This window comes from Phlebotomus argentipes, unplaced genomic scaffold, assembly GCF_947086385.1.
Source record: "Phlebotomus argentipes unplaced genomic scaffold, Phlebotomus argentipes genome assembly contig_5, whole genome shotgun sequence".
Taxonomy (NCBI): Eukaryota; Metazoa; Arthropoda; class Insecta; order Diptera; family Psychodidae; genus Phlebotomus; species Phlebotomus argentipes.
This window is the reverse complement of record NW_026776165.1, coordinates 4,416,037-4,432,254: the sequence shown is the minus strand read 5'-3', so window position 1 is coordinate 4,432,254 and position 16,218 is coordinate 4,416,037. Positions and strand designations below refer to the sequence as shown.

General features: G+C 51.2%; 6 protein-coding genes and 1 non-coding gene across 9 annotated transcripts; 5 read left to right on the top strand and 2 right to left on the bottom strand.

The window, feature by feature from the left end:
• The first annotated feature begins 104 nt into the window (after positions 1-104).
• LOC132265970 (signal peptidase complex subunit 2) lies at positions 105-1,127 on the top strand. The gene is made up of 3 exons (XM_059766774.1): positions 105-393; positions 525-721; positions 777-1,127. The coding sequence occupies exons 1-3, from the start codon at positions 346-348 to the stop codon at positions 1,108-1,110; spliced, it is 579 nt and encodes a 192-aa protein (XP_059622757.1). The 5' UTR covers positions 105-345; the 3' UTR covers positions 1,111-1,127.
• A 98-nt stretch (positions 1,128-1,225) lies between these two features.
• LOC132265969 (hydroxyacylglutathione hydrolase, mitochondrial) lies at positions 1,226-2,396 on the bottom strand. The gene is made up of 3 exons (XM_059766773.1): positions 2,274-2,396; positions 1,998-2,216; positions 1,226-1,935 (listed from the first exon to the last, which is right to left on the bottom strand). The coding sequence occupies exons 1-3, from the start codon at positions 2,341-2,343 to the stop codon at positions 1,316-1,318; spliced, it is 909 nt and encodes a 302-aa protein (XP_059622756.1). The 5' UTR covers positions 2,344-2,396; the 3' UTR covers positions 1,226-1,315.
• A 123-nt stretch (positions 2,397-2,519) lies between these two features.
• On the top strand, positions 2,520-4,650 carry LOC132265968 (USP6 N-terminal-like protein). Its single transcript, XM_059766772.1, has 4 exons — positions 2,520-2,635; positions 2,705-4,028; positions 4,124-4,292; positions 4,371-4,650. The coding sequence occupies exons 2-3, from the start codon at positions 2,738-2,740 to the stop codon at positions 4,246-4,248; spliced, it is 1,416 nt and encodes a 471-aa protein (XP_059622755.1). The 5' UTR covers positions 2,520-2,635; positions 2,705-2,737; the 3' UTR covers positions 4,249-4,292; positions 4,371-4,650.
• A 152-nt stretch (positions 4,651-4,802) lies between these two features.
• On the top strand, positions 4,803-5,538 carry LOC132255850 (protein piwi-like). The gene is made up of 2 exons (XM_059752020.1): positions 4,803-4,813; positions 4,935-5,538. The coding sequence occupies exons 1-2, from the start codon at positions 4,803-4,805 to the stop codon at positions 5,536-5,538; spliced, it is 615 nt and encodes a 204-aa protein (XP_059608003.1).
• Positions 5,539-7,800: 2,262 nt separating this feature from the next.
• Positions 7,801-10,624, top strand: LOC132265967 (zinc finger protein 771). The gene is made up of 4 exons (XM_059766771.1): positions 7,801-8,100; positions 8,162-9,140; positions 9,891-10,281; positions 10,346-10,624. Exons 1-4 carry the CDS (start codon positions 8,094-8,096, stop codon positions 10,421-10,423), a joined length of 1,455 nt encoding a protein of 484 aa, XP_059622754.1. The 5' UTR covers positions 7,801-8,093; the 3' UTR covers positions 10,424-10,624.
• LOC132256623 (U6atac minor spliceosomal RNA) lies at positions 9,753-9,852 on the top strand. The gene has a single exon (XR_009468227.1). It is a non-coding gene; the product is annotated as a U6atac minor spliceosomal RNA (small nuclear RNA).
• Positions 10,625-10,720: 96 nt separating the features above from the next.
• Positions 10,721-16,215, bottom strand: LOC132255372 (protein transport protein Sec31A). Of its 3 annotated transcripts, XM_059751371.1 has the most exons (10): positions 16,119-16,215; positions 15,603-15,828; positions 15,016-15,543; positions 14,433-14,877; positions 14,022-14,369; positions 13,851-13,898; positions 12,358-13,740; positions 11,171-11,566; positions 11,034-11,105; positions 10,721-10,973 (listed from the first exon to the last, which is right to left on the bottom strand). In XM_059751371.1, the coding sequence occupies exons 2-10, from the start codon at positions 15,803-15,805 to the stop codon at positions 10,785-10,787; spliced, it is 3,612 nt and encodes a 1,203-aa protein (XP_059607354.1). In that variant the 5' UTR covers positions 15,806-15,828; positions 16,119-16,215; the 3' UTR covers positions 10,721-10,784. The 3 variants fall into 3 exon arrangements, with proteins under 3 accessions (XP_059607354.1, XP_059607355.1, XP_059607356.1); XM_059751372.1 differs by lacking the exon at positions 13,851-13,898; XM_059751373.1 differs by lacking the exons at positions 10,721-10,973; positions 11,034-11,105; positions 11,171-11,566 and adding an exon at positions 11,754-11,980.
• Between the last annotated feature and the right edge of the window lie 3 nt (positions 16,216-16,218).

Here is a 16,218-nt window from a genome sequence, read left to right as displayed (position 1 = left end):
GCGCGGTCGGCAATCGTCGGTGCGATGTTCGGCCCTCTACCGGTGCAATCGGCCGCTTTCCATGGAAGCGACGTTGCCAATTTTCGCGAATAAGATTTTTCGCAATCGACCAATTGATTGAATTGGGAAATCTCCTCATAAATTCAATTTATTTGTGAAATTTTGTATTTTGATTCGCGGAAAATTACATGTAATTCTCGGCGATATTTCTTACCTGGCGCGGTCTCAATTGCTTTGACAGCGCTCGCAGCGCCATTGTTCCGGGAATTGTTTTTGCGGTGCATATGTGATTATATACGGAGCATCATTCCGAAGCATATTTCTCTATAAATTCTACAGAAAATCATGTCAAAAAGCGCTAAAAAGAGTGATAAGGCATCGAAGGAAGATGAGGTGAGTTCAGCAGATCAGTTGGCTAAAGGGAAGACTGCGAAAAGTGTGTGTTTTAGGGACACGTCATTGCACACGCCATTGTTTTCATTTATTGTGTGCTTTGAATTTTTGGGTCTTTGCCGCCCTTGCAGGTTGTTAAAATCAACAAATGGGACGGTTCAGCCGTGAAGCATGCCATCGATGACTCTGTGAAGACCGCTCTGCTAGAGAAGAACTGCGATGAGCACTTCGGACTGGTGGACGGACGGCTGTTCATCTGCAGTTTAGCTGTTATCATTGCCTTGGTGGCTCTGGCCTGGGATCACCAATACCCCTTCCCACAATCAAAGTAGGACGTCCCAGACACTCCTTGGCGACTCCTATTGATCTCTGCTCCTTTGCAGGCCCGTGCTGATCGTCTGTGTGGCGTCGTACTTCGTCCTAATGGGCATCCTGACTCTCTACACGACTTTCTATGAGAAGGGCATCTTCGCCGTGGCGGTGCAGAAGGACGGCAAGAGCACAAAGGTGTGGCAGGCGAGCTCGGAGATGAAGAAATATGATGACAAGTATCACCTGAGTCTCACAGTAAAGGACTCCCGCGGCGTCCGCGAGGCGTCCATCGTGAAGTCCTGCGCCAACTACATCGACACCAACGGCGTAGTTCTCAATGATCTCGTGGCCAATGAACTGGGCCGGCTGTACAACTCCCTGAACGCCGAGAAGAAAGACAAATAGAGTCACTGTGTCCAGCATCTCTTTCTCCCCTTTTCGATCCGCGCAGAGACAAATAAAGCGTCTCTTGAGTGAAAAGCACCTGGACTCTTTCCCTCCGGCCGATATACGTCACACATAAAAATATCCCCTTAATTTATTCATGATTTGGGTATTCTCTGTCAAACAAGGATCGAAAATGGCAAAAACACCCTCACCACTGTTGAATTCAGGCCTTGAATGAATCCTTCTCGCGCCTCAAAAAGCCCATCGTGGCGACGCCATCGGACGCCTTGGCGTGCTCCTGCACGCTCTTCTCGTTGACCCGCATGAAGGGATTGAAGGTCTTCTCCTCGCCAATTGAGGAGGGAACTGAGGGAAGCTTCGCATCGCGTCGCTCTTTCGTCCACTGGATTCTCTGCTGCACCGCCGGATTGTCCGGCTCCACGTGCAGGGCGTACTTGAGGTTCGCCGCCGTGTACTCGTGCCCACAGAAGACCTTCGTGTCATCCGGCAGGGCCGAGAGCTTCTCCACCAGCGCCGTGAACATCTGCTCGGGCGTGCCTTCGAAAAATCTCCCACAGCCAGCGCTGAAGAGTGTGTCTCCCGTGAAGACCGCGCCCTCGTCCTCCGCCTGGACGTAGTAGCAGATGTGGCCAGTGGTGTGGCAGGGCGTGAAGAGGCAGCGAACGTTCAGATTGCCAATCTTGAAGGTGTCACCGTCGGAAACCTTCCTGGTCAGGGCGCCGATGCGATCATCGCCGCCGAGCACTTCCAGTGCGCTCTTCTTGAAGTCCTTCACCAGCTTCTCATTCCCGCCAGCGTGATCCCAGTGATGGTGCGTTGTCACTGCAGATAAGGCGTGATTTACTGGCGTTCTGGAGGGGCTTCTTATCTCATTCCACACTTACACACTTTCACCAAGTTGACCTTCTCCTCCTCAACAGCCGATATCACCGCGCCCGGATCCACCGGATCCACAATAGCCGCATCCCTGGTGGCCTTGTCCACTATCAGGTACATGTAGTTGTCCTGGAGAGCGGGCAGAATCTTCACATCCATGGTTTTGAGCCTGGCAAAGTCTGCAGAGCTGTGAGTTCCCCGGAAGCCGACAGATCGCCAAGTTTGGACTGAAATACCGCAAGACAGCTCATTATGTGCACACTGTCAGCAACCAGGATCCTCACCTGTGAAGTAGGACTGGATTAGGCCCTGAGTAACTCTGTTAGGCAGGTGTTTCAGTAAATAAGAAGACATTTATGATCCGCCCGATGAATATTTCGATGTTGCTTGCCTTGTTTTGTTTCGCTCACTGCAGCGCCTCTGGTGACTGGGAACTGCAAGTGTGCTGTGTCAGGAAATCTCAGCTGTTCTGGGATGTTTTTTTACTTGCTTTTGAAGCTATAAAATGCCCTTTTCCCAACTTTCTAGTGCTTAGATCCCCTGAAGATCCCTCCTGTCATCATTCCTAGAAACTACAAGACTGTGAACCAGTGATTTTAGCGATTTCCCGCGATCTATTGACGAATTTACGGTGGGCCGAAGTGAGGTTAGGCAGTTAAAGGGCGTATTTTGATGGATAAATTACACTTTCGTGGCCTCTTTTCGCCCCCCACAGATGCTGCCCAGATAATCACCGTGACCAGTCGACATGGAGGATGAAGAGGAGGCTCTGCTGCAGCGCGCGCAGGTGGAGCGCGAGAAGATCTTCCAGAAGTACGAGCGTGGAAGGGAAGACGGCGCTGAAATTGATCCCTGGGAAGACCCCGACTTCTCCCTGTACAAACACACCGACCGCTATGGCTTCATACACAAGCACACGCTGCCGGCGCGGCTGGACGCGAGCACGACGCGACGCAGGGAGGTGGAATTGGAGCGCGAGAAGAAGTGGCTGAAGATGCTGAAACGATGGCAGCGCAAGGACACGCAGGAGAAGCTGCGCGGGAGGATCTTCAAGGGCATCCCCAACAAGCTGCGTCCGCAGGCGTGGCTGCGACTGCTCAACGTGGAGGAGGTGATGAAGAGTTGGCCCACAGTGTATCGCGAGATGCTGCGGAGGGCGAGATTGCTGTCCACGGAGGTGCGCCAGATCGATTCGGACGTGAACAGGCAGTTTCGCGAGCACCTGCACTACCGCGAGCGCTACAGCGTGAAGCAGCAGAGTCTGTTCAACGTGCTGGCCGCGTACAGCATGTACAATTCGGAGGTGGGCTATTGCCAGGGCATGTCTAGCGTGGCCGGGCTGCTGCTGATGTACATGGACGAGGAGGAGGCGTTCTGGGCGCTCAATGTGCTCTTCACGGACGACAAGTACGCCATGCACGGGCTCTTCATCGAGGGCTTCCCGAAGCTCACGCGCTTCCTCAGCCACCACGATCGCCTGCTGGAGCGCTTCATGCCGCGCCTCAAACGGCACCTGGACAAGCACCACGTGGACTCGGTGCTGTACTCGCTCAAGTGGTTCTTCGTTGTGTTCGTGGAGCGCGTGCCCTTCAGTCTGGCGCTGCGCGTCTGGGACGTCTATCTGCTCGAGGGCGAGCGCGTGATGACCGCCATGGCGTACACGATTCTCAAGATGCACAAGAATCGGCTGATGCGGCTGCGCGACATGGATCTGATCATCGAGTTCCTGCAAGTGAAGCTGCACGCGGAGTTTGGCTTCGACGATGACTTCGTCATTCGCACACTCGGCCAGATCATGTCGGATCTCAGGCGCGTCAAGATGGACCTTCCGCCGCCGCCGCCGGCCAACGAGCGCCCCAAGTGCGCCTTTGGTGAGCTCGTAGAGGCGCCGCTGGAGAAGAAGATCGGCCGCCGGCGCTCGGTGTTCACGGAAACGGAGCTCAATGTGCACAATGTGGTGATTAGTCGACGCGAGCAGCTGGAATCCGTGGATCTGTCGCAATCCCACATCTCTGATGACCTTCCCGATGAGTTCTTCGGTGAGTCTCTTATCCCAGATTCTTGGTTTTCCTCTTGGTTTTGCCCTCGTTACGCTGCGGTTTTATTTCTTATGATTTCTGTTCTTTTGGTTCAGATCCTGGCCTGGGCGCAAACTCGTCGGCAATCGTGTCGTACAGGAGCGTGAACAGCCTCTGTACGTCCGTGGCCTCGAGCAACAGTTCGCTGGCCAGCTCGACGGATTGCGTGACGAAGTTGTAGGCGCAGCAATACTCAGTTTCAGTTCTTTTTTTGTTTTGCTAAAGGTAAATTTTGCACTTCTTTCTCTCCATCAGCGGATCTTGTGGTGATTTCTGGTGATTTATTGGTCGTGTCTATTGCAGATGATCTAGATCTGTCCAGGCGATCGGCGCGCGAAGTGTCCTTCGAGGCGTCCTTCTCGTCCACGGCGGACCTGAGCCTCTTCTCGGGCAGCTGCAGCAATCCCATGGACGACTCGTGCAGCCTCAACGCGAGCATCCCCGAAGAGGAGGACAGGCGCGCCAAGTGTCCGTAGACCATAAGGAATTGTATCCACACACATTCTTATCTTTTGTACTCTCGAATCGCATATATTAGATTTTTCACAAAACACTGAATTTATATGATAAATAAAGGAACGTGAAGAAATGCACGAAATTTCAGTGGAATCTCAACGAAAAGTCTAAAGGTCCTAAAAAATCTTTATATTTATTTTAGAGGAGTTTTTCGACAGAATTTGCAAGTTCAACGGAATCTGTATTTATGGAGGCAACTTTTAGAAAACATCAAACAACATGTCCACCATGTAAGAGAAATTATGTCTTCGAAAAAGGACACACATGCACTTTTAACTAAATAGATAAGCGGAGAGAGTGTAAGAGTCGCCGAAACAGCTCGATTAACCGGGAGGCCTTGCCGGTCATCAGGTACACATCCAAGAGAAGCACATCTGCCGACCCGACGCCCGCGCAGCTCAACCCGAGATGGACAACAGAGCGCTGCAGACCGAGAGATTTTCCACCTTACTTCATCTTCTTCTACCGCGACGGCGTTGGCGACGGTGACATCTCGCATGTGATGGATTTCGAAGTGAAGAAGCTTGCATCCGATCTCAAGAGGATGTACGGCCCGAAACCGCCGAAGCTGACCTTCATCGTCGTCTCTAAGCAAATCAATACGCGCTTCTTCAGGAAGAACCCCAGAAGTGGCGTCCAGAATCCACCGAGCGGAACCGTTGTGGACGACATGATCACGCTGCCGGAGCGCTACGACTTCTTCTTGGTATCCCAGAGCACCCGCTCAGGAACCATTTCTCCAGCCAGCTACAACGTGATCTTCGACGAGTCAGGTCTGTCTCCAGATAGGATCCAGATATGGACGTACAAGATGACGCATCTGTACTACAACTGGAGCGGGAATGTCAAGGTTCCGGCCGTTTGCCAGTACGCTCAGAAGCTGGCGCTGCTCGTCGGGCAGTACATTCATCAGGATCCGAGTAATCTCCTGGAGACACAACTTTACTTCCTCTGAGTGCCCAGCTGACTTCCTCGCCACTCTCAACTTACCACTGCACACATTCAATGCATTTTAATACTCTCATTCACTTTTGTAATATAATCCGACAGATGCAGAAGGTGTTTGCTAATAAATAACTTTTTTCAGTTATTGTACAAATTGCGGGTTATTGTACCAATTACCAACAACCGCGAATATTTGCTCTTATTTGATCAGATGAGCGAAATATTAATGTAATTAGAGATTGTTGGCATTTTCCACGCGTTTCTAAACTCTGTTGAATTTGTCTGGCTTCTAATTAAGAATTGATTGTTCAGTTGCAATTGACTGGAAAAATCGACTTTAACATTCGAAGCGTAACAAAATATTCTAGATATATTTCATTACTAATTTTTAGTCACGTTAAGGCTCTGTTAAGACTTCAAAAGAACCCTGTATTCGGATATATACACATGAAGTCGAGATAGAACCGGAAAAGCAAGGCAAAGGTAAAACAATCGATTCTTAATTAGAGGCCACATAAATTCAACAGAGTTTAGAAACGCGTATCAAACGCAAATATTCTCTAATTACATTCTAATATTTCAATCATCTGATCAAATAAGAGTAAATTTTCACGGTGGAATTTTTAATTACAGATGAAGGGTTTCGCTCTAATTTTCAAACATTGTTTTTGCGACAGATGCGAAATGTTTAACGCGCTTCTTCGTCATCATGTGACTTGAAGAGAAGACAATGAAACCATCTTCTCGGGATGATATAAATTGAGCTGCGCGTCTCGGAAGACTTCAGTAAAGTGTTGATGTGAATCAATCAATCAACATGCGTTTCTTCCTCGTGACTTTGGCCGTTGCCGTGCTCTTTGTGCTGGTGAAGGAGTCAGAAGGTGAGAAGAAATCTAATTCCTTTTTTCCCATCTTTAGCATTTTGGAGTTTTACTTTGAATATTCACATTATCTTCTGTCTTTTCTGCGTTTGTTCTGCTGAAGCTCAAATCTTGGATTCCCTTGCGGACGTGATTAATCCAATTTCTGCTAGTGTTGAAAATTTTGAAGGTAAGAATGCCTCCAAATCTGCGTGGGATCAGCTCTTTCAGTTAAGCTAAGCAAAATAAGTTCTGAATTATTTTTTTCTCTTAGCATTTCTATTTCGATTGGCGTCATAAAAACTGTGAAACCGTCGATTTTTTCCTAATCAAATTTTGTCAATTTTTGTCTCTTTTCTCTGTTGTTTTTCAACTTACAGTATTGTCTACTTTTGCTTCTCAGGAATTTTAGCTGGGACTTTAGGGCCTATATTAAAAGCACTTCAATCTGCAATAAACGGTGTTGACACAGGACCTCTATCTTCAGAAGAAAATATAAGTGAGATACGTTATAAATAATAAGAGATTAGTTTATAATTAGGGATTCATTTCTTTATTTCCAAGTTCATTTCAAAGTATTTCATCGAATTTACAATTGTCTAGATTGTCCCGAAAACTCAATTAATTGCTTTTCTTCTATTTTCTGTTCTTCTTTCATGACATCGTCAATTGCTACCCGGGAAATTCCCGAGTCCAGACACTGTTATAACCTCTACGATAACTGCTCTCAATCAAGTTCTAGCTAATCTTGGAAATGTTGGTGTTGTTGTAACCTCAGACCTGGGTCAAACTACTAAACTTCTTCTGAATGCAATACTTGAAATTCTTTCCGTTCTTCAAGATCCACAGAGAATTCGCGCTTTCTTGCCTGAAATTCTAAGTCCATGCCAATGTGAATGACTTCCAAAGCCTCCAAAAATACAATTTTTGTGAAATTGCTATCAAAATGTAAAATTGCATAATAAAAAAATTGTTGAGCAACAAATTTTTGCGTAATTTTTTTGTACTGCAATCAATTTTACTTGAATACCTCAAAATTTATTTGTAAGGAAGTTATGACAGTACGACATGAACAGACTCAATTTTAGAGGCAAAATAGAATTGATGTGGATTAATTAGTCATTTATTTGTCGATTTTAACAATTTTTCGCATAAAATTGCGTTCCAACTTGCTGAAAATTCATTGTCGATAACTTTAAAGCTATAGTGGAATATGACACTTAGAGAAAAGAATAAATGAATGATTTACTATAGCACGGGCTTTACGCCATACGCCAATTTAGAGAAAAGAAGCGATGAATAATTCTAAAAATAACCGTTGTTTTATTCAAAATTGCGTAATGTTTCGAAACATGCAGCAAATGCTTGTTTCGTCGGCTTGTTTCGGCTTCTTCAGCACTGCATCCGTCTGCTGGGTTGCGCGGGTTGCCTGATGATATTTCCCATTTATCTGGCACAAACAGACAGAAAAGTGGCACTTTTCATCACTTTTCCTTCCTATTTTCTCTGCTAATCTCCCTTAAATACGTGCACACTGCTGTGCAATCCTGAAAGAGGGGACTTTTGGCTGGCAGTGCTTAGCAGTGCCGGAGAGAAAGTGCGAGTTTGTCGCGACTTTGGTGTGAAGTTCGTGGCGTGACATTTTGAGTGGTGGGCAAATTTGGGTGAATTTAGCAGCGCATCGTTTGAAAAGTCATCCGGGAGCATGTCAGGTGAGCGAGCAGTGAACAGGAGGAGAGTTTTGCGGGGTGCTGAGTTCTGGGCGTGTTGCAGGGCTAGAGGAGGAGGCGCAGGAGGAGGCGAAGGAGATGTACGAGTGCAGCAGCTGCCAAATGTACTTCCCGGACGTGATGGATCACGTCCGGCGCTACCACGGCGGCCAGAATGTGGTGCTGGAGATGGACGAGGAGCCACGCGAAGTGGCCGAGGAGGCGCTGGAGGAGCCCGAGGCAGTGGCGGAGGAGGAGGACCAGGAGTACACGATCGAGTACATCACGGATGAGCCGACGGAGGTGATGAAGGTGGAGCGGGAGGATGAGGCGGAGCCGCGGCGGCCCGAGAAGGTGGATATGCCGATGAAGAGTCGCCACGTGAAGGTGGAGCGATTCTGGGAAGCGCCAGCGCCGCTGCCCACAGAGCGCGAGCCGTCGCCGCGGCCCAGCCGGCGGCATCTACCAGATGATCCCGATCCGCTAGACGTGTACAAGTGCGGCGAGTGCGGCACGGTGTTCCCCAACAACAAGTCGCTGCGCCTTCACGTGAAGATGCACAAGCCGATCCACCAGCGCACCATCGAGGAGGCCATCCAGAGCGACATGCGCGGCGTGCGGGGGCGCCCCGAGCAGAAGAACACCTTCCACTGCGACAAGTGTGGCAAGGACTACGACGAGGCGTTTATGGAGATGCACATGCGCATGCACAGCGACGAGCCCAGCTTCCACTGCACGATCTGCAACAAGAAGTTCGAGTCGGAGGAGAGCTTCAGGATGCACTCTAACGTGCACCAGGAGCGCGCCACGTACGCCAAGGAGAGCCGCAGGAAGGACGCGCCGCGCCCCTACGCATGCCAATACTGCGACAAGGCCTTCATCCGGCCGCACGAGAAGGTGAAGCACGAGCGCATCCACACTGGCGAGAAGCCTCACGCGTGCGAAGTGTGCGGCAAGACGTTCCGCGTGGCCTACTGCCTCACGCTCCACATGCGCACGCACACCATGGTGCGGCCCTACGTCTGCTCGCTCTGCGGCCGCCGGTGAGTCTGCCTTCCAACGCCCTCGCGACCTCCTCTGACTTTGCCGAGCGGAAGGAGAGTCGAAAGGACGTTGTCTTAGCCATTCATTCCCACTTTCGGGGTGTTCGCGTCTCTTCTCACAGACGCAAATAAGATCCAAGCAAGCTTGCACCTTTCCACATTCTTTCATATTGATGATCGAAAAAGGCCACTTTAAAGAGAGATTTAAGCAAGGACATAAGCAGAATCTGGCTAAAAAAAGCTCATTATTATCTACTAATACTCATTAGTTTTCTAGTTTTTTTAATACTTCACGAATCTCTAAAGCCTTTTGCAAGCTTCAAAATCGTTTAAAACCGATAAATCGCATGGAAAGAAAAATTGCTTTCCAATATCCTTTTGCAAAACAAAATTCGACAATTTGCAGTCAACAATTCCAATTGAATGAGGTTTAATTTAGATCAATTCAACTTATTTATTTGTCGTTAAATCCTTTTAATTCTGAATATTAGTGAAAGCGCTGAACGACAGATGGTTCTGACCTTCCCATTTCACTGGTCTATGCTTCGGCTGGGATGTTTTTCGCGCAATCCAGCGCAAAGGCGCTGGACTGAAACATGCTTTCTTGTGTATTTGTCATTTGAAAGGAGAGCCAGTTAGCACTCCCCTAGACAAGGATGGAAATACACACGACCCGGAGGTGGCACCAGAGTCTCCGGGCACCCATTTTTTTCCTCACCCACCCACTGATGCGCTCTCGCTCTCTTGCAGCTTCAAGGCACACGCCGTGTACAACCATCACATGAAGACGCACGGCGATGAGCGCAACTATAAGTGCCCATTCTGTCCCAAGGCCTTCAAGACGGCCGTTCAGCTGTCCGGGCACAAGAACAGCCACACGAAGCCCTTCAGCTGCACGGAGTGCAATCGGCCCTTCGCGTCGCTGTACTCCGTGCGGGCGCACATGGAGATGCACCGCAAGCCAGCCAACGGACTGCGCTACAAGTGTGACATCTGCGGCGCCACGTACGCGCGCAACTCCTCCGTGAAGGACCACATCAAGGAGGCGCACGGCGATGATCCGCTCATGGAGGAGACAGAGCTCTTCACCGAGATCGATCGTGCCGCCGAGCTGGCCGTGGAGACGCTCGAGGACGCCAAGGTGAGCTCAAATGCCACGCGCACTCATAGCCTCAGCTCAAATGCACTCTCTTTCCCTCTTGCAGATCGTCGCGACGAGCATCGCACTGGGGTCTGAGGCGGACGACGAGGTGCTCGTGGCCGAAGCCGAGTGGATCGACTGACTTTAATTTGTATATTTCCATTGAGACATTCTGTAGCTTCCCTCGTAATGGGCAATAAAAAGATATGTGTTATGTTCCAATTCTTCGCTTTTGAGCATTCAATTGTGAATTTTCAGCGCTAAAGAAAATCACAAACTTGCGTGAGATTTGAACTCATGAGAGCCGAAAGTGAAACTTTTAACCCTCACCAGGGCTTGGAAAGGTTTAACAGATGGCAAAATGAATGAATTCACTCCTTTAAAGAAAAAAAAACGGAGGTTTTTTCTGCCTCTCAAATGACTCCAAAAGACAATCGAGTGTATTTTAAATGCTCTATAATGTAAACATCCTCTTGCGAGACGTAATAAAACGACATTGCGGCTCATCGCAAGTACACCTGCAGCTGCATAGCCGTCTGCAGCAGCACCTTGATGCCCGGCATAAACACGGCGATCTGCGCGAAGTCCGCGCCTGAGCACATCTGCGTGTGCAGCGCCAGGCCGCTGGCGTAGTCGCCGATCTGCACAAATTGCACGAGTTGATTCAGCGCCGCCAGAGTGTTTGCGCCGAGCTGTGAGACAGCGAGAGAATTAGGGCTCGTCAGCCGGTGAAATTACACACAAAAACTTACTCTGTATTCCCTCAGCAGATCATAGAGACTCTCGAGACGACGCGCGACGTCCTCCAGCTTCCGCTTCACTTGCTGCACAAGAGAAAACAGTGGCGTGAGTGATAAGAATCCCTCGAGAGATTTCACTACAAACTCACCGGATTCGCCGCCGCATTCACGCACTGATTGCGCAGCTCATTCAATACTGTCTGCATGTAGATGTGCTCCTCGGGAATCGGCGCCTTGGGCTTCGGCGGCTCAGGCGTGGGCGCCTTCTGGGGCGGCGTGGCGGCCGGCTGGAGGCCCGGAGTCGGCGCCGGCACCTGCTGGAAACCCATCTGGCCGGTGAATTGCTGCTGAGGCGGCGCAAACTGTCCGCCAGCGCCATAGTTGAAGCTCTGCTGTGCCATCTGAGGCACCATTCCCGCGCTCTGCCCCAAGAAGCTCCCATCCGGCTGCTGATAACCGTTCGGCGGCTGCGCGGCCGCACTCTGATCCGCCGGGAACAGAGGATGCATGATAGGATTGTACGCTGAAGTGGCCGGCGGCGGAGCCTGTAAGCAAAATCACACCCAATCAATCTTCCACAGCAATTCATCAAAGTGTGTCTCGAGAAGAAGAGCCAGAAGAATGCAAGAAAATCTCAATAATAACAAAGAAGCCTAAAGGAGCGCACATTCCACAAACTTCAGCACTCAAAATTAAGGGTCGCTTCCCTGTTTTTTTCTGTTTTTGTCTCTTTAAATCACTTTGCTAAGTCTAGAGAAACAAGAGGTAAATTGATGAAAAAGTTAACATTTTCTCTCTGTTCTAAGATGAAAAAAAATTAACGAGTAAGAATAAATGAAAGAGGCAAAACATAAACAATAACACGCGCAAACCTTTGAACAAGTTTCCCTCTTGTGTGACTCTATTATTTTGCACCACTGCCGCGTGCCAGCGTGCTGAGCCGACATTTGACAGAGAAACTACATCGCGCAAGGGAAGAAAGTGCACGAGAGCGCCCCAGGAAGATAGAAAGAAAGACCATGAGACAATATTCTGCACTATTCACAAGATATGAGCCGTAAAAATGCTGTTTTAGTTAGATTCAGATCGTTAAAAAGGAAAATATTCTCAGGATTTGAACCCGTGATCATCAAATACTGAAGTTTCACACGGCTTTAACTTTTTTTTTAGCCATTTTCCTTGAAGAAAAGTATGAAACTGATTAAAAACAGATAAATCTGTGAATTTAGAGATTTCCACAGCATTTTCGGTTCAAATCTTGGACTTTTCTTTCGTTAAATCTCCCCTAGACGTCAAGGAGAGTCCTTGAAGCCGGCAAAACTTTTTGGAAACTCACCTGCGGCGGCCTATTCGACTTGAGCGCCGGCGGATCGTTCCAGCCGGGCGCTGAGGTGGCGGGTTTCGCCATTGCCATGGGCGGTGGGGCGACTTGAGGCGCTGGCGGCGCCTCGGGCGTGAACATCTGCGGCTGCTGTGCCGGCGTGGGGACAAACGACGGGAATTGTGACTGCTGGAAGGGCTGCTGCATCGGCTGCGGCTGGTTGAATTGCCCGAACTGCGCGCCCGGCGGCGAAGTGGTCTGCGGCGTGGCGTAGCTCTGTCCATAGCTGGGCATTCCGGACTGCACTGATGGATCCAGGAGATACTTGCTGCGACTCAGCAGTCCTCCGCCGCTGGACACCGCCGATTGCGGTCCTCCGCCGCTCGCGGGTCGTGGCGGCTGCGCCAGAGCCTCCACGGGCGCCGGCGCCGGTGGCTGGAAGGGGAATTGCTGCGCCACGGCGGGCACTGTGGGCATCTGCGGCACGGCGGGCGTGAAGAGCGACGCTGGCTGCGGCGGCGCCGGCTGACTGGGCAGGGAAGCTCTGGATGGCGTCATTCTCATGGTCTGGAACTGTGTGTTGCTGCTGGTACGCTGCGTGGCCGCCGGTCGCGGCAGTTGCTTGTAGCCCAGCGCAAAGTACAGTCTGTCCTTGAGATCAGCCAAATCCTCATCTGTCGTCGCTCCCAAGTAGCTCAGCGCCGAATCCAGAGCACCCTGACCCACCAGCATCTTCGCGTAGCGCGAGAGTAGAGTGGCCAGCTTCCCTTTCACCTCCACGGCGCGTCCCTGAGTCTCCATCGCCTTCTGCAGCAGCATGACAACCTCCACGAGATCCTGAATGTCGCCGCTGACCTTCTGCTCCTGCCACGCCTCCACCAGGTGTTCCACACTGCCGGCGCACAGGTAGCAGAGGATGGCATTCTGCGCCGTGTCACTGTTGCCAGCAGTGCGCGCCTCCTGGAGCAGCCTCTCACCCAGAGCGGCGCACAGAGGCGCCGTGTGGTGACGATTGTGGGTGAGAATGGCCACCAGAGCCTCCTTCCAGCTCTCCACGGCACACTGGTTCACCACGCCCGTCCACTCCTGCGTGATCAACGCCGAGATGATGTGACTGAGACTGGTGTCGCGACGCCTGAGGTAGCGATACTGCGTGCTGGCCAGTAACTCACTGCCACCCGTCATCGCCACGATGATGCCCTCAGTCGTGCGCCCGGATTCCATGCACAGCTCCACGGCCGCCTCCAGGTTGCCGGTGAGCAGCGCCTGACAGATCAATCCCTCCGTATCCTCGCCCGTCTTGATGACAAATCCACCCGGCGGAGACTTCAGCCCATTCTCCGCGATCATCTTCTGGCCCGCCACAATGGCGTCGAACATCGCATTCCCGTCCACGCCCTGAAAGAGAGGCGGAAGAAGCGCCGTGTGAGAAGAGCCACACAAAGAGACCACAGCGACTGTGACATGATCATGGATTCATGGGTGATTAGCCAGAGGAGTCTTCTTACCGAGAGATCAGTACTTTCGTCAGTTGTCTCAGTTTCAGTGGATTCATTCTAATCATGTGCGTGTGTGAGTGGTTAATCAAATAGGAACAAAAGGACGCGTGGATTAGCACAAGAGAAAGAAGCATATATGAAGTGCACGTGAATCATCTGCCCGGCATCTCAGCGACTCACCCGACTCAGTTCCGCCATCTGATCCGTCACCTGCTCCACAGGATCCTGCTTCGATTGCAGAATCTTCAAGAACTTCGCCGACACATCCTCCTGATGATATCCCAGCAGATTCAGCATCTCCGACTGCGGATTGGCATCGAAGTTCGCGCGCAGGAAATACCAAAGATATCTCGAGAACTGATCCGATGTCTGGTCAGCCTTCTGTCGGCAGTATTCGCCAAAATCGCCCTGCTGCAGCACAGCCTCGAGGCGATTTGACCTCTCCACGAGTTCAGGCTCTGTGATCACTTGCTTGATCACCACCTGGCGAGGATTTGAGCTCTGGAAGGTCACCAATTTCCCGCCAAACTGCAAAATAGTCAACCGTCAGCCAATCACAGCCATTCTTCTTCTCACTCTCTTCGTCCTCACCCCAAAGGACGCTCCCGCCGGCCTTCGCAGCCACTTCGGCGGCCTCTTCAGGTCACTGTACGTCGTCATCGTGGCCGGCTGTGGCGTCGGCATCTGCGCCGTCATCGCCTCCATGCCAGGAAACGAGTCGGCGATCTTGCTGGTCGTGTGCACCTGCTGCTGACTGCCGCCAAACAGCGAGTACACCGTCACATTCCCATCCAGACTCGCCGCGGCCACGATGGCCGGATTCCTGGGGCACCACTGCACATCTGAGTACCACTGCAGCGTGGACGCGAGCTCCGACAGGATCTCACCCTCCGCTTGCGTGGCATTGGGGTTCCAGCAGAGAATCTTGTTGTCCTTGCCGCACGACACCATCAAATCCGAGTCCCTGGGACACCATGTGAGCCCCAAAACGCCCCTCTGGTGGATCTGCAGCGACTTCGTGGGCGCCGTGGCGTATCTGCAAGCAGAGGAAGAGGCAGGAAATTGAGATACTGCGCCCTCTCTTGACCCTTGATAAGGTTCAAAACGCTTCTAAACTGCGCATAGAAGTGATAAAATGGTACGAAGCAGAGCATATTCTTCACATTGGACTCACCTCAGATCCCAGAGTTGCACCACGGGCGCCTGATCCTCCTCGGACGCGAGCCAGAGCTGCGTGGCGATCTCCGGGTGCCACTGCATCTGGCGCCAGCGGACGCGCGACTGTGAGTCCGACAACTTGATAATGGGCTCGTTCTTGCGCAAATCCCACACAATGCAGCGCGAGGAGAAGACGGACGCCATGATGTGCTGCACCTGGCGATTCCACGCCACACACTGCACATCCTCCGGCGGCTGCGTCTTCGTGCCGGGCGTCATGGGCGACGCTGTGTTGTTCAGGTCCCAAATCAGGATCTCCGACTCGCTGGACGCCGACGCCAGGAGATTAGTCTGGAATGGGTTGAAGTCCAGCGTGCGCACGGCGCCGCTGTGCTTGTCCTGGTGCGCCAGCAGCGCCTCCTCGCCGGCCAGGAGCTTCGCGGCGCTGTACACTTGCAGATGACCACCCTCGCAGCCACCCACGAGAACGCCGCTTGGATGCGCGCCGCCGAAGCCCAGCGGCGTCCAGACGAGCTTGTGAAATCTGCGGAAGACAAGCGAGATTAGACGCCAGCCTAAAGGTCGCTGGACTCTGTGGCTCACTTGTAGGGACTCGCGAGGCTGGCTTTCAACTCCATGTCATAGCCGGGATCCGACAGATTGACGGAGTAGATCTCCAGCGTTGAGGTGTTCCCGAAGGATGTGTCCAGCTGCTGGGCAGCCGTTCCGGCCGCCAGCATGATGGGATTCTGCTGCAGAGGCGACCATGCCACGTTGACAGTCTTCTGGAGTTCCTTGACCTTCATCTTGTCCTGATGATCACGAATTCCTGCGAAGCAAAGCAAGACATCAGAAACCGGCCGGAAGTTGATTTCCCAACAGAATTCTCTCTTGCAATCACTACAAAGTAGTTAAAAGCCCCTTTAAGACTCCACTTGTCACTTTCTAGCCGGGAATTTCATGAATTTCTCCTTGAAATCCTGGGAGTTCGATTGAATCATTCCCGGGAACTTCATGGGTCAGAATCTCATCGGATTTTAAGCCATTATCATACAGATTTCCATCGAATCTTCACTACCTTCGCCTGGCACAGAGTGCCTGGGCACACTTTTCACTTACCGAAAACTAAATAATTGGGAAATAATGGGAGAAAATGAGGAAAAAGCGAGATTTTTCTTCCCAGGCCACGTCAACGTCACAACGTCACTAACGCACTGCT